Source organism: Suillus paluster, assembly GCF_016628075.1.
Source record: "Suillus paluster strain FC165 chromosome Unknown EDB91scaffold_21, whole genome shotgun sequence".
Classification (NCBI taxonomy): Eukaryota; Fungi; Basidiomycota; class Agaricomycetes; order Boletales; family Suillaceae; genus Suillus; species Suillus paluster.
Window position 1 is genome coordinate 565,859 of NW_024537581.1, and position 20,189 is coordinate 586,047.

The following is a 20,189-nucleotide window of genomic DNA, read 5'->3' on the forward strand; positions in this document are numbered from 1 at the left end:
CGTCCAGTCTGTGCTGCCACGTCTCTATTCCAACTCTCTGTCCATTTCTGCAAGATCCCTTCCTTGTTTCTTCGGCGCGCATTTGCATAGGTCGAGTGGTACGAGTCGTTACGTCCAGTGGCTTCTTTTGCAAGCTCGTCGGCACGTTCGTTGCCGATGATGTTGTGATGTCCTGGGATCCATGCAATTTGGACATGATGGAGGGGGGATGTGGTTAGGTAGTCTTCGATCGAGCGTCTGATCTGTAATGCAATGTATTGTGAGGGTCCGGGTGCAGCTGCATATGCAGCCTGCACCACAGAGTTGTTATCGACGTAGAAATGTAAATGGGTCACCTGGGAATTTTGCGCGAAGCTGATAGCTCGCGATATTGCTCGAAGGAGCGCTACCATCTCTGCATCATACACCTCTGCTTTGGGACCCATTCCTTCCTGACCCCAGAAGACTTCTCTTCCTCTGTGATAGCCGGCCCATCCTGCTCCAGCTCTTTCCTCCTCTCTGACTGATTGTTTCGATCCGTCTGAGTAAACGAGAAGGTGCGTGTCCTCCGTTCGTAGATTACGAGCGGTTTGTATGTGCGCTTTGGCGGCTTCTTTCTTGCCTCCTCTTTGCTTGTCCGAGATCGTTAGGCGGCCGCGGTACGTTTCCTTCGTGTTTGCCCAAGGTGGCAGCGCAAATATGTTGATGCGTTCCGCGTTCGGGGATGCTCGTTTTGACAGACGGGTGAGTCTGGTCGATTTTGGTGGTTTGCGGCTGCGAGGACGGTATTTGTCGGTGGGAAGAGCGGGTGGGGGGTCAGCGAGGTTAAATTGTCGCCAGGGTTGATCAAGTCTCTGTAGGATTGGGTTGAACGAGGGGAGTTTGAGTAGTCGAGTGGCGGCGTTATCGTTTGCGTGTTCGAGGAAGAGGTTGATGGGGGGGATTGATGTCTCTATTTCTAGGGCCTTTATTGGGGTGGTTCGGAAAGCGGCACAGATGCATTCCACTCGAGATGATCGCCTCCCCTTCTACTTGGCCCCAAATAGCAATGAGAAAGCGCATCGGGTCAACTGTGACACCGTAACATGCGATAGTTTCTCTACGACTAAAACACCCGCTAGTCTGAACTTTCATTTGGCATCAACTCCAATTCTACCAATGCTTACTGCGCGAAACCACCTTCTCGACGAGGTAGGACTGCTGTCTTAAATAATTTTCAGTCAGATGCTATGCACAGCCCTTGCAGGTATGCAGCAACGGGTTACGGCAGGGGTGTTTCCCTCACCCGTACTATATACACCTGACAGGTCTCGCAGGACAATGCAAGCTGCGTGTGCCTCATCTCACCGGATCTGTTGAGGCTCAACAGGGACCCATCCTAACCAGTCAACTTCGTGTTAAGAACGCGGATGGGCTCCTCGGGGTCTTGCAGGGTCTTACACAAGCTTGAGGTAGACTAGCATAGGAGCAGATCATCTGATTATAATAGGCTCGGACTTAAAAGTTACCGGCGTCTGGGAACGAAGAAATCCTGAGAAGAATAACAGCTGCCAGGGACTGGTCACTGGGCATGTAAGTACTTCGGCTGTGTTCCCTTGTGTCTGTAAGTGACTGATAAATGAGATTGTCAGATAGACTGAATTAGAGACAGTACATTGGGACAGCGTAGTTCCAACTGGTCATGGGTCATCGTGTTTTGATAATCCCGGTCCAACGAGGCTACTTGATGTCGGATCTTCAAGCGCCATGAAAACTCCTTACTATATTCAAACCAAGTCCTCGGGGCGCTCTAGCCATCTTGGAACTTGTTTACAGCACCCTTGTCGTATTTCATGGCACGACGGGACTTTTGGCCAATGGAAAAGATTGCATCCAACATTCTAACGCTATTACTAGGACTACCGAATTCTAGAGTTCACCGGAGAAAGGATGTGTGAGTGCTCCGATCTGAAACTTCCTTGCTTTCTGCGGTTACAGATTGACGCAGTCCTTGTTTTCTCCGACGAAAGCACAATATATAAAGTGATTCTCGGTCTGTTCATACAAGACAAGTCGTATTCTACACATCCCATCTTCAATACCACTTGCGCTTACCATGGATTTCGAAGGAGACGTGCTAGGTTACTGGGGTCGAAACATCGTTGAAGATTATCACGGTGATTTCCTCAAAAAGCTTCCCGATGACCTCGCATTCCCTCAGCTGCTTGCAGTGTCCCAGAGTGGTTCTCAACCTCAGACCTCACAGCCACCTCCGCTCCCTAGGGATGGCCATGGCGAGACGGGTACAGTCGGGATTTTAGGTGCAGGGGTTGGTGGTCTATATACCGCCCTCATGCTAGACTCGTTGAACATCAAATATGAGATCTTGGAGGCATCGGACCGCACCGGCGGCCGCCTTTTCACCTACCATTTCCCGAATGGCAAAGAATACGATTACTACGTATGTCACTCATTCACAAAGATGCTCACCATGTAACCCCTTGGCTTTTCCGCCAATTAGGATGTTGGTGCCATGAGGTACCCTCTGCCGAAGAAGGACGATCAAGGCAAATATAAGGCCGGCGTTATGAAGCGCTTGGGCGAGTTAATCGACTACTCGAAGCTCAATGACAGTAATTTCCAGGAACCTCTAAAATCCAAACTGATCGATTACTACTTCGCGGCAAAGGCAGGAGGCACTTTCATGTACTTCAACAATCAACGTTACCAAATCTCTGGTACATCGCAACCTCCCGACTTCAACGCCCAGGAAATGAGAGTGGAGTCTGAGTACGTCAATGCGGGAGTTGACAAGATTATCGCCGACGTCGTTACGCCATTCGCCCACCTGATCATGAAGGACATGGAGCAACAAACCGAAAAGGGCTGGGAAATCATGAAGGAGAACGACGTATACTCGCTTCGCGCATACATGTCCTTCAAGTACATTCCCAGTGTTAGCCTCGAACTCCCGCCCACGCACCTTCCCACCAATGTCATCAATTGGTGCGAGACATTCGACAAGAGCACTGGCTGGTATGACCGCAGTTTAACTGAAACGGTACTTGAGGCACTGGCATTCGCCAAGGTCGGGTCGCAGACCTTCGGAGACGTGGAATGGAAGTGTTTTAGGTAAGTCCTCGTGTTGTCCCCGAACTCATCCTCATACTTTCCGTACCCAGAGGCGGTTCTCAAGTGCTCACCAACTATATGACGGAATACATTACTGCTAAAGGCACCAAATCAAATCTAATCCAATTCAACAAGAGCGTTACGCGCATCTCACAAGTTGGTACCAGCGCCATGACGGTTTATGTACGGGGCGAATCTAACCCGCGCACATATTCACACGTCATATCGACTATCCCTCTGGCGTGCCTGCGGACGATTGACCTATCCGTTGCTGGTTTAAATCTGATGCAGAGAAATGCCTTGCGTAAGCTGCAGTACGGTCCTGCAATCAAGATTGGTATGCGCTTCCTATCAGCGTGGTGGACAGACCAGTTCGGTATTGTAGGAGGCCAATCATTCACCGACCTTCCCATCCGAACTATCGTTTACCCCTCTTACGGAGTCGATTCTAGCTCGCCGCCCACTTCGATGATCGTGAGCTACTGTTGGACAAATGACGCAGAACGCTTGGGAGCGCTCATCAACACCGGTAAATCAGAGTACAATGAGCAATTGAAGGAACTCGCACTGCGCAATCTCGCAGAAGTACACGGCCTCCCTTTTAGTTTCCTGTCGGATCAGTTCGTGGACATGTTTGCATGGGACTGGAACCACGACCCGCTCACCATGGGTAAGTCTGCGAATGCTGATATAAGCCAATCACTGCTCACTGTCTTTACAGGTGCCAATGCGTTCTTCGGGCCTGGAGATTTCCAGGAGTTATACACGTCTCTCACTGTACCAAATGCCAACAAGAGGTTGCATATCGCTGGAGAGGCCATCAGCACCCGTCACGCGTAAGTGGAAAGCAGTTTGGTCTTTTCGATGATTACAATTAAACGGCGATGTAACCAGGTGGGTCGTCGGTGCGTTGGACAGCGCATGGCGTTCGGTGTACCAATATCTGCTCGCTTCCGGACAGCCTCAGGCCACTATAGATAAGTTCTTCGAGTTGTGGGGCGCGAACCTTGAGTGGGCACACCCATCATCCAACTTCGCCAAAGGAAAGCATAACACCATGTTACGGGCCCACATGGGATACACATATGCTGGTGAAACATGTGGGGAGGTGAAGTTCTGAACAACGGAAGTAGTCCTTAGCTCGGTAACATTGTAAGGATTACCAAACGTTTACCGCCGGAATATGCCGATACTCCTTTCACCACAACCACAACGTCAACGCCTGGACCGTTTGTCAAGCACGATACCCGACCCCTTTTATTAGCATCTACCCTTTCAATTCCTATCACTCGCTAAACCCTTCCTTTCGTCATTATTCCTCCATTCGTAACACCGCCGTCTTCACCCTGTCAACAACTCATATCATTTCTCGCTACTCTATCAAATACAACGCCACTCCCTTCAGCCACCGCTTTCACCGACGGTACACTGAGCCCTTGCCTTTAACTATTCCAGGACGACCCTTCTTCATCCTACAGTATAAGTAGCCCATGTACATTCTTAATGATCAGCAGAATAGAACAGTAGATTCCCCCAGAAGAACGTCCCGAAGAACTCGTTTTCCTTATCTTTTCTTATCATCGTTATAACGCGCTCACTCTCTCTTATCGATGCACGATCTCTCTCGTAACCGTCGTCCTCCTTTGAAGCTAACTCTAACTATCATCATTCCTTTAGCGGTCTATCTACCCCCTTCGCACTCGCATCGCCTCTAGCTACGCACGTCGTAGCTAACTTACAACATTTACTGAATTTTTTACATCACTCGCTTTGTATGATCATGGATGATTAGTTGTAACTGAGTTCCTGCTGGGTACTTGAATGTGTTGACAACAATGCTCTAAGCACGACGGATATCAACCATGGTGAAAAAGTAAGTCTTCCATGCTACGGTAGACAGCGAAGTGCTTGAATACACTTGTCGTCGGTATGTACTGCGCGTTGGCGAGTAACAGAATTTTGCACCCATGCACCAGCGAGAGGGGTAGCACGTGGTGAAAATTGTATGTATCCGTTTTTGTGCAGATGATCGAACACGATCATAGTCTAAGGACCCCAGAACACCGCTTGTAGTACGAGAAGAACACGAAAAACCACATAAAAAGTCTCATTGATATTAGGGTGGTTCCAGTCAACTACAGGTCCATTGTGGCAGCAGTAGGTGGCAGGTGTGCTGGTGAAGGCAAGCAAAGGGGCAGGAATGAAAGGCTGGGACGTTACTGGTGTCACAGACTAGTGGCAGATGGAGAACAGCAGATGAATGCAGAGAGAGAAATTGAAATTTGGGTCCGAAAGAAGTTGCAAGATGCTGCGCATGGATGAAGGGGTGGTAGCAGGGGGTAGTGTGCAGGATATGACGACTCCATTACATCCTAGGTCCTTATGCATGCACAGTGTAGCCTGCTTGCTGGATCTCTTCACTCTCACTGGCATCATCACTCAAATTCTTGTCTTGCTGATCCACTTCATGCTCATCATCATCATCACAGCTTGAATCTTCATCATCCGCATCTTGCTTGTCATCTTGAATCTTGTCCTCTGAGTTGTCGCCATTCTCCATTGCTCAGTTGACACTCCCAATCAGCTTATGCACAACATTCTTCCCAGCAACAGATGCCATGTGGTTCAAGAAATCTTGCATCTGTTCCATTTCAGCCTTGAGCTCCACCTGTGTGAGAGTGACTTCAGCCAGGGTGGCAGTGGCCTCGGTTTGTGCAAGCTCAAGTTGGTTGATGAGATGAGTGTGATGGCGATGGACATCAGCGACCATCTTGGCAAGAGGGGGTGGAGGGGGGTAGGTGAATGTCATGATAAGAGGATCAAAGTGTGGATTGAATGAAGCAGCAGTGTTTGAGATGGTGGAAGGTGTAGCACCAGGTTTACCATTCACTTGTTTCCACTTGTTTCTGGCTCGGCCCTCAACATAACTAAGAAGTCATGACTGTTCAGTGTTTTTTTTTTTTTTTTTCTCATTTGGGTCTAGCTAGGGTAGGCCTTGGCCTTGGCTGCCTGCATGGTGTCAACAACAATGCTCTAAACACAATGGATATTAATGCTTCAAGCAATGGCTCATCTATCCTTGGTAGTCTGACTGGCGTGCTCATGTTATCATTCCTGGTGTAATTTTTTTTTGCAACTGGCTCACATCCTTTCTTATACTATCATTACCTCTTGCGCCCTGCATGACAGCCTAAGGCTACAGGTCCTTATGCAATCTCAGACAATCCACATTGTCAATAACTCATTGACCAAATTCGCTTGCAGTGGGCGCTACCTATCCAATAAAATTGCACCAGTTGTGGGGAATGTCTCCACTGTAGGCCCGTATTCCATATATTCTCCAAGCCTTGCCAGTATCTTTCTGTTTGTTCCACTACCTATCTGCTTCTTATCTGCCTCACCCGCTATGTGGAACCACATGGAACAAACATGGAACCAAGTGGAACAACCATGCATCACGCACACCATATTCCCTTAGCCTCAGAACGTCCTTCTCCATCCTGTCCCTGTCCTCCCATCCTCACTGGTGAGTACTTGCTATGTTTGATGTGTTGCTGACATGTTGCTATCTCATTACACATGTATTACAATACTTATACAGATCTTTCCGCTACTCCGAACTGGATCCTTATCTCATAGCCTTGCCCGGTTGTAGCATAGTGCTTTTCGGAACACCTTCCTATATAGATAGCAAAAGATGGGATCTTAGTTTTTACCTTCTGTTAGACTCGGCTCCACTTCCACTTACAGAGTACTTCCCCGATACTCCACTCACTGTTTGATATTTTCCTGAATCTATTCTTGACCTCATTGCAACGTGCGCGCATCCATGTGTTCCACTCGAGGCACCTGACCTTCTGAATCTGACAACTTGGAACAAGTACCAGACACAATCCTGGTTTGACTTCGCCCAATTTTCCTTGTATAGGCTCATAGTTTCTTCTTACATCTGTTGTATCCATGACTTTCATCTGTGTGTTTGTTCTGTTTGTTGTGCATTAGTTCCACCGCTTGTTGTGCGCTTTGTTCCACTAGTTGCATGCTTTGTTCTGCTTGTTGTGCATTTTTGCATCTGTGTGTTTCTGATCCTAGTAAGGATCAGAACCATTTGGGTCGCTAGACAGAGCCTAGTCTTTGCTTTCTTTGCACTTACTTGAGGACTCGCTACCCAGTAGCAATCCCCTTGGGATGAGTATTAGTCTCACACCCTTGTTAGATATCTGATTCACTCAGAGTCTATTATCCTCACCCACACCGTGCCAGCAGAACTTCAAGACAGGTTTTCTCGTGTCTGATTGGCTTGAGTGCCCCCATCAATGATCATTCTATTTTAAGCACATCGCTACTTCAACTTCAATTTATCCGATGAACAATCCTAAGCCTCTGTCATGGTGAAAGAAGCACTGGGGGTGGAGTCTCTTTATCTCCTATCTATCCAGGAGAATGCCATGACAGCCACTACTAGTGGAAGAGAAGAATGGAACATTGCCTTTCTGTCTGCCAAGTTGTTTCCTATTTCAATACTGTTCCAGCTGTCCTCTCTCACACCCCCATGAACTGAATGACCCAGTGGGTTGTTTCACAAATTCTGGAGCAATTTGATCAAGGACAGTTTTGCTTGAACCACTGGACAGCCTTCTAACACTGTACTCATGGCTGCCAGTTCCTGTGAACAGGATCCCCTATCTGTCCTGATGAGTGAAGTAGGTGCAATTCTGACTCTCCCACATGAAATGAATGATAGTTGCAGGATCTTCTACCACTTGCTGCTCTTGTCCCCAAAGAAAATGAAAACATCTCCAACCCAGCTTTATCAGTCATGAACCTTGATAATTCATCCTCTGTTCACTTTGTCAAGGTATGTTCAAGTGGTGTAGCCCAGAATGATGCTGCCCCTGTTTGGTAGTGTACTAAGATAAAACATTTAGGCAGGACCACACGAGCCAAAGTTTGGGGATGAAAGAAACGTGGATGCCACCAAAGGTACTATCCTGGGAATTACTCCCAGTACTCCAAGGATCAACAATGTACAATTCATAGACACCTCTACTGTTCTTGAGCCTCTGAATGCATTTAACTCCGTTTCTGACAGGATTGTAGATTGTTTATACCTGGTTTGTATGTTGTGTGACTGACCTTCATGTGTAGGTACATCCCCATGTGAAGGTGGTGTTGAGTATCTTGACTTGTGTGTCCAAGGTTCACTTGTCTTCTGTATCCTCAACTTTGCAGATTAATAATAATGTATTGGTGATAGATGAGCCTGGATCATGTAGACAGTGATGTTACTGTTTCCTGTTTGCTCTTGATGATCTCGGAGGTATATTCTTTGATCAAGGAAGAGATGGCATGGGTCAAGTTTCCATCCATGCCAGCGATATATGGAAAAATAGTGCGACAGATGCTGGAGTACGCTGATTTTATTACCCATTACCCAGAGATGAAGAGTCAATCCCACTGCTTGGCGCCTGAAACTAAATGCAGCCTCTGCACAGGGAAACAAATTGGCAAGAACATCTCCAATGAAATGGATGCCACAATTCAAAGCTACAGTCAGGCTCTGATTGGTCTTGTGCAGCAATTCTGAGAAAAGTGACCCATGACAATGTGATCGTCTACCATACGTGTAAGGGTCGACCTCTCACCCTGGATCCTCACTGATGTTCCACGACCCATGTTTGAGTGCAGGACATGGCCTTGAGCGACATGGGATGTGTGGTTGGTGCTGTACTGAACAGCTCTAAGGTTTGTCTCCCAGATACTCAGGAAGACCTTCTGTCCAAGATCAAGTCCTGGATCGGAAGCACCGAAAAGGATGTGCTGTACGTCCTATGGTTGTCTGGCATGGTAGGGAAAGGCGAATCAGCCATTGCCCACACAATAGCCAATTGATTTAATGACTATGGGGGTTTGGGAGCTTGCTTTTGCTTCAACTGCACATCAGGAGCTGATCGCTGCTATGAGAAAATATTCACCACAATTGTATGCAATTTGGCTGAGTGTGATCCTGTCATGCAGAGAGCATTCACATGTGCAGTTCATGATGCCAACAATACCATAGATATCAGAGGGCAATGGAAACATTTCATTGCACGACCAATAGGCATGGTTTCAAAAGCTGTCACTGCACCTGTCCTGATGGTTATTGATGCATTGGACGAGTGATGAGGCAGGTTCCCAGGAGCCAATCTTTAGTCTGCTTGCTGGCAGGCTGCCCTCATGGCTGATCGAGTTCCTGGCAAACCTCCTTATTCTCGTCACTTCCCATCCACTTGCAGACATCTCCAATTCCCTGCACATTGTGTCACATGTTTGTCATGTTTCTAAAGCGAGTTTAGGTGAGCGACTCACAAAGAGTGAGCTAGTAGATGTAAGGCTAGTTGTGAGTTCGAAGGGGAAATGTAACAAGACGAAGTAGATAAGTGACGAGCACAACGGCGAACGAGACGAGTAGAGGAAACGTATAAGATGAGGACTTTCTGCGATAGTTTTCGATTGAGCTTGGAGCAGGGAATCAGCGTCTGAGATTCTGCTATAGTACGAGTGCACAGGCGCGGTATATAAGTGTTTGGGAATCGAACGATTAAACGGAGATTTGAGTAGGTAGCATGTGGAACTGAAAATAAGTCGGCGAGACAAGGAGATGGTGGAATGCAAGCATATGGTAGAATGATGGAATAGAGTAAGAAGGAATGTAACCATGTAACTCGGATGCGAAGAATTGAGCTCTTCACATCAGTGAGTCATGTGGCTGCACTGAACGTATGGTAAGTTCGAGCGTCTCGCTTTAAAGTCGGTTTGGCGCGTAAAGGACATATAGTCCTTACATAGAATAAATATATCTCAGGCTCTATGAAAAGACCTTTAAGAGCAGGAAAAGTACCTAGTAGAATAAATATCTAATGGTATGTTAGCTCTTGTAGAATAGTGCGAAAATATGAGACTTACATCTCAGGCTTTATGAAAAGACCTGAGATGTTCTAATGACTCAACTGGTTCTTTATAGTACGGTTAGCATAGATAAGTAAATTGACTGTAACATAGGGATAGACATTCCAATATTGATGAGCCTTGGCTGACATCAACACATTGCTTCATTGTACATGCTTGTTGTGCTTGTACTGTTTCACTTTCATCTTCTATGGTTCATCTCCTGATTCTCTCATTTTGCCAGATTCCAACACTCCCCTTCAAGCGCAATCGTTCAAGCTCATCTGAGTGTGTAGCTTCTGGAGGTGGGGACATGGCAAAGCTTTGGTGAACACATCAGTGACATTGTCCTCCATCGGGCAGTAAACAAGTGTGAATGTGCTGTTCTTGACATGTGCATGAATGAAGTGGTAGTGTAAGTTGATATGCTTGGTTCGTGAATGAAACTCATTGTTTGATGCAAGGGCTATGGCAGCCTGTTTGTTGCAATAGACTGGGGTGGGAAGTTCTACTGGTGCGTAGAGTTTGTCAAAGAGTAGCTGTAAGTAGAGGACTTCATGGGCAATCATCGTAAGTGCAATATACTCAGCTTCTGTGGTTGACAGTGCTATCAAAGGCTGTTTTTGCGTACTCCATGCAACTGGTCCTCTGTTGAGCATGACCACATAGCCTGACATCAAGAGTTTGTGCGGCTGGGATGCCCAGTCCATGTCAATGTAAGCTTCTATTCCTGCATCTGTACCTCCCAGGGTCAGTCCAAGATTGGCTGTACCTTTAAGGTACCTAAAAATGTGTTTGTTGGCTTCCCAGTGTGCTTGTCTGGGGTTGCACATGAATTGTGATAGCATTGCAACTGAGAATGGAATATCAGGGCATGTACTTGTGGCCACGTACATTAGGGACCCTATGGCCTGCTGTGGGGAATGTCCCCACTGTAGGCCTGTATCCCATATAATTCCCATGCCTTACCACCATCTTCCCATGCATTTTGCCACCATTCCGCTACCCATCTGCATCTTCCCTGAACCATCCACTAAATGGAACCAAGTGGAACCCAGCGGAACAATTGTGTACCACGCGGATCATATCCCTTTGGCCTTTGGAACGTCTTCCCCCATCCTGTCCCTGTCCTTCCATCCTCACTGGTGAGTACTAGCTACATTCCCCATGTTACTAACATGTTCCTATCTCATTTCATATGTGTTATGATACTTATATGAATCCTTCCGCTACTCAGAACCGGTTCCTTATCTCACAGCCTCCCTGGTTGTAGCATAGTGCTTTCCTGGAACCTCTTCCTATATAGGTAGCAATAGATGGGATCTTAGTTTTTTTACCTTCTGATAGACTCAACTTCCACTTCCACTTACAGAGTACTTCCCAGTACTCCACTCACTGTCTAAAATATCTTCCTGAATCTATTCCTGATCTCATTGCAATGTTCCCACCCCCGTGAGTTCTGCTCAAAATGCCCGACATTGGATCCGACGACCTGGAGCAAGTACCAGACACAAGCCTGGTCCGACTTTGCCCAATCATCCTCCTGCAGGCTCAGTAGTTTCTTTTCCCTCCATTAGTTCCCTGTTGTTCCCTATTTGTTCCATTTGTTCCCCGTTCACTCTGTTTGTTCTGTGTTAGTTCTGTTAGTTCCGCGTAGTTCCGCTCTGTCGTGCATTAGTTCCATTCATCGCGTGCTGAGTTCCACTTGTCGGGTACCTTCCGCATCTTTGTGTTCCCAGTCCTAGTAAGGACCGGAACCCTTCAGGTTGCTAGACAGAGTCTAGTCTTTGCTTTCCTTGCACTTATTTGAGGACTCGCTACCCAGTAGCAATCCCCTCGGGACGAGTATTAGTCTCGCACCCTTGTTAGACGTCTGAATCACCCCAGAGTCTATTTTCCTCACCCACACCGCTGATATGGTATGTCCTGCGTAGCCTCATGCTCCGCATGCATTGTAGGGCATTGATCTGCTGACAGGATGGTTCCTACATCCATAGGCATTTGCACAGTCTTCGCATCCGTAAGGTAGAATTGTTCTAGGATGGTATTGATGTAAGCGCTGCTGCAAGAGAGTGATGGTGCATGCTTCACAGTCTCACTTGACCTTTAGGCCCAAGAGCCAATTAAGTTCTCCCAGGTCCAATATCTCGAAATACTTGCAAAGTTGGGCTTTGAAGCGTTCAATATGGCTGATATGGTTGGATGTGATGGACATGTCGTCCACAGAGACAGTGACAACCATGTGTTGAGTCAGGGAGCACCAGAAATAAATGGCCTGGTCAACCTGTGAGCGTGTGAATCTGTCTTATACCAGATCCGGGCACCTCCAATACCACCTGTGAACATCCCCACCCTGGTCCGACCCCCTGTTTTCCTGTCCCCTCTATCCCTCCTTCTCCGACAATGCACAAAAGTGCATCTCAGCAGGACTAGCCCTGCTACCTCCGCTCGACCCCATTCCACTCCTCCGACACTACCCCTATGTCCTCCAGGCACTATACCCCTTCCATCCGACCCTATCTGGGGTTCCGCTCCTCCGCCCTATCAGTCTGCCTGATCCTATTCCTACTCCCTCCGCTTTTCCGACCCACTTGATTCCTTCAGTTCCGCTCATGTTGCCCCACCCGATGATTAGTCCGCCCAACCACCTCACTGGTCCACTTCCTAGACTAGGATCCACTCAACTGGTCCTATCTCCATTTAGTATCATAGTTCCGCTTTTCGGATCACCAGTAATCCCTATACCTGAGTGTTTTCTGATCCATCGCGTACATACTATTCTCCAAGCCTCTTCTTGTATGTCTCAGTCATCTCTCTTGTAATCCTGTACACTCAGCACATAGCCTTCTGCTATGCTATGCTACTTACTTAGAGTATATAAACATATGTACATCTGTCGGTAGATCCTTAGTCTGAATATTACCTTTTCTAAGCCTTGCTCTTCTGTCCTTTGACTTAGGCTTAACCCAAGTCAAAACTCCTGTTTGCTGACCTAGGGGATTGACTCCCTAGGTTGGCCGCTTCCCTGCTCCTCTGTTCCTCCGCTTCCCTGCTCCTCTGTTCCTCCGCTTCCCTGCTCCTCTGTTCCTCCACTTCCCCGTTCCCCCATTCCCCTGCTCCTCTGTTCCTCCACTTCCCCGTTCCCCCATTCCCCTGTTCCCCCGTTCCCCCGTTCCCCCGTTCCCCTGTTCCCCTGTTCCCCCGTTCCCCCGTTCCCCCATTCCCCCGTTCCCCCGTTCCCCCGTTCCCCCGTTCCCCCGTTCCCCCGTTCCCCCGTTCCCCCGTTCCCCCGTTCCCCCGTTCCCCCGTTCCCCCGTTCCCCCGTTCCCCCGTTCCCCCGTTCCCCCGTTCCCCCGTTCCCCCGTTCCCCCGTTCCCCCGTTCCCCCGTTCCCCCGTTCCCCCGTTCCCCCGTTCCCCCGTTCCCCCGTTCCCCCGTTCCCCCGTTCCCCTGTCCCTCTGCTCTTCCGACTCCCCATGCATCAGCCACCTTTCCCACGCATTGGAACTGATCCCCGCACTCTTGCACATCTGTCCCCTCTGTTCCTCCCTGCTTTGGACTTCGTCCAAGCAGTTCCTTCTGCTCTGCTTCTACTGTTAATTCTGACTGCAGTAACCTTCAACCTCTCTCCTGTTGGGTGGAACAACCCCTACCTGACTTTCCTGTGCTCACCTAGTAGTCTGTCGGTCCTCCTTCGGAGGACCCCCATTCTGACGTCCTGTCGGAACTCATAGAACTTGTGTTGGACTACATTCCGAAATTAGGGGCATGTACTCGGGTAAGGGGCACAGTGCATGAGCTGAAGCCAAGCCCCTCAGAATCCATCTTACCCCTGAGCACGGTCTTAACAGAATCCTATCTTCACAACTACCCCTGCTAACTCTTCAGCCCATTCAAAACCAACTTGCTTCAGTCCTGGCAAATTCTGTCTCAGCCTTAGCACCTTTCTCTCATATCCCGCCTTCAAGTACCCTGGTGGCGCCTGCATGTAGATCTCCTCTTTAATGTCCGCATAGAGGTAAGCACTCTTTATATCGACTTGGTGAATTTCCCAATCTTGCTGGGTGGCCATGGTAAGGACTGCCCAGATGGTCAACATGTTGGACAGTGGGCACGAAGGTGTTGAAGTAGTCAATGCCATACTGCTGACATTGTCCATTAGCTACTAACCATGCCTGCAGTTTCAACTTCTCACCTCCTGGGCCTTGCTTCATCACTAAGATGTAATGGCAGGGTATAAAGTTAGCGTGGGGCGGTGCATCTACTATTTCCCACATTCCCAGTTTCTCCAACTGACTTATGTCATAGTCTATTGCCTCTTGCCATTCAACTGCATCTGGTCCATTAAGGGCTTGTTGGAGGGTCGGCTCAGGTTCTACTGCGACTGCGGCATATTGGTCCACTAGATCTGCCTCTGCAGGGTGGAAAACCAGAGAGGCACTCTCCCCCTGTTGAAGTGTGGTGTAATATTCAGGCAGGGGTCGAGAGCGCATTGCTCTGGGCACTGGTGGCATATTGAGTTGATGAGGTACCTTGGGTGGTGTGGAGGGTGGTTGGGGCAAGACATTCTGGATGGTATTGGTGTTGGTAGTGCTAGGCACTGGTGCTGATGGGTTAGACTCCCCCTCATCTGGTACTGTCTGCTGCCACAGGCACACTCACCAGGCTGAAACTGATGTTCTGCTCGACAGATACCCTTCTCTTTCCAGGCCAGTAGGCTTGATAAGCCTTGCTTTCCTCATCAATGCCAACAAAAAGACCTTCCTTGGCCCTAGCCTCCAGTTTCTCTCCTGTCATCACATGGACATAGACAGTGCATCCAAACTCATGAGCTTGTGAAAGGGAGGGATGGCATCCATGCACCAGGTCAAAAGGGGTGTGGTCGGGAATAGCATGCAAAGGTAAGCGATTCTTTAACCAAGTGGCATAGTTGACAGCCTTGGTCCAGAGGAAGTTTGGGAGATCTCAGGCGAGCAGCATAGCATGTGCTAGCTTGACAAGGGTGTGATTCAAGCACTCAGCCACCCCGTTTTGTTGCAGTGAGTCACTGTGCACTGTCAACTGCCACTGAATTCCCTCTTCCTTCAGGTATCTATCAAACTCCCAGCTCAAGTACTCTCCCCTGCAGTCAGACCTTAGGGTCTTGACGCACATCCCATCACATTGATGCAACAGCCAGGCTTTGTATGCCTTGAATGTTTCCAGCACATTGGATTTGTGGGCAAGGAAACTGACTTTAGTCTGCCAAGTGAAGTTGTTGGTAAAGGTCATGTAATAGAGGCTGCTGCCAAGGCTTTCAGTCCTGGCTGGACCCCACAGGTCCATGTGGACTACCTCACTGTACGTCTTTGCACGAGTCTCTGATTCCTTTTGGAAGGACTTATGCATAGCCTTGGCCTTAGTGCAAGTATTGCAGAACTCCAGTTTGGAATTCACATCCAGATCTACACCATCAATTAAACCCTTCCTTACTACCTCCAGGACAGCATTTAGGGAGATGTGACCGAGTATTTGATGGAGCTCATAAACGGTAAGTTTTGCCCGTGCAACGTTGGCATGATGCTGACCTTGTCCTGTGATGCTATCAGGCCTGCGACTTGCAGAATCATTGCAATAATGTTATGTTTGGGGGCAGGCAACAAGATCTTACACATTTTGTCCTCAAAATGGACAGCCAGACTGCCTGCAGTGATCCTATTAGTTGAGATGAGTGTGAATGCCATCTTTGGACTATATAGCATGTCTTTGAGGGTGACCTTGGTGTGGTTGTTGCCGTTTGGTAAGTCCAGCACAATATCTCCTTTCCCAATAGAGCTAATGGTGAATCCATCGGCTGTGTGTATGTCTTGGGCCTCTATGGGGACATAGTTAATGAACTTGGATCTGTCAGGGCAGAAGTGGGATGTAGCACCTGAGTCAATGATGGCACTGTGGCGCTCTATGGGGATGTTCAATTCCTTGGCGATGCTCACTAGATTGGACATTGCAAACACAAAGTTCTCTGATGGGCTGGGTTCAGAGGTAGCTGCATTGGCTCCCTCCTTGGGTGAGCGGTTGCCCTTCTTCTGATGCTGCTAATTTGGCCCCTGTCCCTCTTTGCCTCCTCCAGGTCTCCAACAATCACTCTTATAATGCCCTTTCCTATTGCAGTTGAAGCACATCATGTCTGTGCTGGCTTGGCTCGATCCTGAGGGTTTGTGATTCTTTCCAGGACCAGTCTTTGCCATCAGTGCCAAACTAGTCCCTTTCTTGGAGGTTCGACGGTCCGTGAGGAGGCAATGTTCATACTCCTTGCTAATGACAGTGATGAGCTCATTGGGGGTGAGTGCCTTCTGCGTGATTTTTGTGGCAGCATTAATGGAGGATAGGAGTGGTCTATAGGACTCTAGAAGTGAGCTAAGTAGAATTGCATGGAAGTTGTGATCTTCTATTGCTGAACCCATGCCTGCTAAGGATTCACGCAGTCTCAAGAGTTCTGAGAAATGGGCTTTGACGTCACCATTCTCTTCACACCTGTGTTATGATCAACGTTTCACCAAATGGTAAAAGGTATCACACGACCACTAGGACTCGTCAAGGATGAGAGAATCAGATAGATTGAGAGGTAAACGTCTGAGTCTACACTGGGTAGGAACGAAGAGGTTAAGTCTAAAGAGAAACTACACTAACTACCCTACCTATATACATAACATTGAATCGGAGATATCTGAGTCTGTAAGTAATCAGCCAATGAGAAAGAATTGTACAATACTGCGCATGACGTAGTATGACGTCGCGATATATAAGCAATGATGTCAGAGACGGAGATTAAGTGATAGGAAGACATATAGTTCTAGCCCTGGGCGTAGGGGATCCGATCGGAGATGTGACTGGTGAAATGTGAAGGGGTGAAGTCATGACATGGTGATGGTGTGAAAGTGTGAAAGGTAGAGGTGTCACGTCACCGGTTCGGGTATGGGACATAGCCAAAGGAAAACCTGAGAAATGAAAAATGATTCGTGTTGGGAATTCGTGACATTACCCCCTCTTTAGGGTGAGCGTTCTCACGAACATAGGATGGTTGAATATTTTTTTGTCTCCATTCCAAGAAACCAGGAGTTTGTAAGACTGGAATGATTGCTCCTGCAATACGACACGATTTGGGTGCATCGGGATTTGCTGCGTAAAACTCGCTGACTAATCTTGGAGAGTTTTTTAGGTTTTCTTCGTTTTCCCATGTTGCTTCTTCTAATGGATATCCTTTCCACTTTGATAAGAATTGCAACCGGTTTCGCCGCACTCTGCTGGCTATTACTGCTTCTACTTCGTATTCTTTCATTCCTTCCACTATTTCAGGGGGTGGACGCTCTAGTGTGGTGCGAGTTGTTAATGACGAGGTTTTATGAGCGGTGAGTAGTTCTACATGGAAAACCGGGTGAATTTGATAGGATTCCGGTAATTTCAACTTGTAGTTCAATTTGCCTACTCGTTCAAGTATTTTGAATGGACCAAGGCGGCGATCCGACAATTTCTGACTCGGTCGTCGTTGTTTGATATTTCTGGCATCTAGCCAAACCTTTTGTCCTACTTCGAAAACTGGTGCGTCTTTTACCCCTCAATCATAGAAGTGTTTCATCCAATTGTTGGCGATTTCTAGCGTTGCCTTCGCTTCGTCTTGTGCCTCCCTCATTTCTGCTACTCTTTGATCGGCTAATGGAACGGTGTTGGAGGAGTTAGGGGAAATAATGAATTCGGGATTATAGCCATAGAGGCATTTGAAAGGGGAGTGTCCGGTTACGGTAATGGAGTTATTGTGCGTGAATTCTGCAATGGGAAGCCATGATGCCCAATCGTTCTGACGGTAAGACATAAACGCTCGAAGGTATTGTTCCACTTCTTGGTTTACTCGTTCTGTCTGTCCGTCTGTTTGCAGATGATATGCAGTCGACATAGACCATTTGGTTCCCAGTCTTTTTGAGACTTCTTGCATGAATTTGGATATGAATTGTGTTCCATGATCGGAGATCACCTTCTTTGGTGTTCCGTGCAATTTCCATATGTATTTAAGAAACAAGTCTGCGATTCCTTTTGAAGTAACGTCTTTGGTGGTTGGCGCGAGATGGGTTTGCTTGGTGAAGTGATCGACTACTACGAGGATACTGTCTTTGCCTTCTGATTTAGGGAGATCGGTAATCAGGTCACAGCTAATTGTTTGCCATGGACCTTTGGGAATTTCATTAGGCTTCAAGGGACCATGGGGTTTAGATGGTAACACCTTCGTTTGTTTGCATCTGTCACATCCATCTATGTAGTCATTGACCCACTTCTGCATCTGCAGCCACCAATAGTTACGAGAAACGAGTTCGAGAGTTTTAGCACGTCCCATATGTCCTGCTGCGGGTGAATCATGAAAGATTTCTAACACCGAGCGATGAATGTCTTTGTTATTGGGTACGTAAACTAATCCTCTGAAAAGGATGAGTCCATCTTCTGTATTCCACTCTTCTAGTCCTTTTCGCAGCTGTACTGGAGCCTTCTTAAGGGTTTTGATAGCATTTCGGACTTCTGGGTCTAGGTCTGTACAGTTTCTGATTCTTTTAAGCAATGTTTGCTCTCCTTGTATCAGAATTTGACCTCGTTTTGCTGCTTTGATTTGAAAAAACTCGGGTTTCAAAAGCATGCGATCTGAATTGTCGTTTTCTACCCCCCCTCTGTGGTCTGGCCTCCTGGACAGAGCGTCAGCAGTGTTGTTGACCTTCCCCGGTTTGTGGTGCAGTGTGAATTCGTACTCTGCAAGGAACAAAGACCACCTCGCTTGTCTGCGAGTTAACTTCTGACTTGTCATGAAGTATTCAAGGTTTTTGTGGTCCGTCCAAATCTCTACCGGTTCTGGTGCACCTTGCACATAATGCCTCCACTCTTCCAATGCGCGTATAATAGCTAAGAGTTCTTTGTCGTGAATATCATAATTTCGTTCCGCGTCTTGCATAGATTTACTGAAAAAGGCAACAGGGTGCCATAGTCCATTGTCTTCCTTTTGAGACAATACGCCACCCGTAGCATAGTCAGATGCATCTGTTTCGATTCTTTTCTTTTTTGTGGCATCTGGCATTGCTAATACTGGTGCGGATGTGAAATTGTCTTTAAGGGTCTGGAAAGCTTTTTCCTGTTTGTCCGTCCATTCCCATGGTACATCCTTCCTGATGAGGTCATTCATGGGTTTGGCAATGTTCGAGAATCCGAGAATAAAACGACGATAAAAGTTCGCAAATCCCATGAATCGTTGGATGTCCTTGACACAGGTAGGAGTGGGCCATTCTTGTACTCCTTTAACCTTAACTGGATCCATAGAGACGTGTCCATCTTTAACGATCAAACTGAGGAATTCTACTTCTTTCTTCTCAAAGGAACACTTCTCGGGTTTGAGATAAAGATCATTGTCCTGAAGTCTTTTCAATACTTCGCGTACCACCTTCCAATGTTCCTCTATAGTTCCATTGGTGAAAACCAGGATGTCGTCGATATAGACTACAACGACCTTTCCTTCCTTGAGATCTTGGAAAATCTGGTCCATCATGGTTTGGAAAGTGGCAGGAGATTTCGTCATTCCGAAATACATAACTACTGGTTCATGGTGTCTGAAAGGAGTTTTGAAAGCTGCCTTCCATTCATCTCCTTTTCGCATTCTAATATTATTGTATCCCCATCGAACATCCATTTTCGAAAAGAGGTTTGCACCGGTAAGAGAATCGATGAGATCTTGCGATCGGGGAAGAGGGTATGCGTTTCAGACGGTTTTCTCATTCAACCTCCAATAGTCCATGACGGGTCTAAGTTTTCTGTCTTTTTTGGCAACAAAAAAGAAAGGAGCTGCTACTGGGGATTCTGAATCTCGCAGTCTACCTAATTCATATTCTTGTTTGAGCCACTTTTCACATGCGTCATGTTCTGCGGGCGAAAGGGGATATGCTTTCGAGTTTGGAGGAAGGTCATTAGGATCCTTGAAGTCTACTTTGTGATCCCACTTCTTGGGTTCAGGGAATCTGGTAGATTCTTCTTCGGAGAAGACCTTGAGATAGTCGTGGAGCCATTCTGGGACCATCTCTTCTACGGACTTCTTTCCCTTCTTCTTTTCCTCTTGTTGAGCTAACTCCGAAGCGACTGAGCTTTTGTACTTGATCCACACGTTTC

General features: G+C 47.5%; 2 protein-coding genes across 2 annotated transcripts; both read left to right on the top strand.

Annotated features, from left to right (window-relative positions):
* The first annotated feature begins 1,574 nt into the window (after positions 1–1,574).
* Positions 1,575–4,528, top strand: EDB91DRAFT_311129 (uncharacterized protein). The gene is made up of 5 exons (XM_041326815.1): positions 1,575–2,419; positions 2,480–3,090; positions 3,141–3,760; positions 3,812–3,926; positions 3,985–4,528. Exons 1-5 carry the CDS (start codon positions 2,075–2,077, stop codon positions 4,208–4,210), a joined length of 1,917 nt encoding a protein of 638 aa, XP_041178043.1. The 5' UTR covers positions 1,575–2,074; the 3' UTR covers positions 4,211–4,528.
* A 3,214-nt stretch (positions 4,529–7,742) lies between these two features.
* Positions 7,743–8,327, top strand: EDB91DRAFT_1081562 (uncharacterized protein; the record flags this gene model as incomplete). The annotated part of the gene is made up of 4 exons (XM_041315389.1): positions 7,743–7,793; positions 7,841–7,948; positions 8,019–8,208; positions 8,239–8,327. The coding sequence occupies 4 exons, from the start codon at positions 7,743–7,745 to the stop codon at positions 8,325–8,327; spliced, it is 438 nt and encodes a 145-aa protein (XP_041178044.1).
* Between the last annotated feature and the right edge of the window lie 11,862 nt (positions 8,328–20,189).

Excerpts from the sequence above, each read along its gene's own strand:
- EDB91DRAFT_311129 (XM_041326815.1), top strand. The coding sequence starts at position 2,075 with ATGGATTTCGAAGGAGACGTGCTAGGTTACTGGGGTCGAAACATCGTT. Across the intron at positions 2,420-2,479 it reads GCAAAGAATACGATTACTAC|GATGTTGGTGCCATGAGGTA; the intron begins GTATGTCACTCA and ends TCCGCCAATTAG. Across the intron at positions 3,091-3,140 it reads GTGGAATGGAAGTGTTTTAG|AGGCGGTTCTCAAGTGCTCA; the intron begins GTAAGTCCTCGT and ends TTCCGTACCCAG.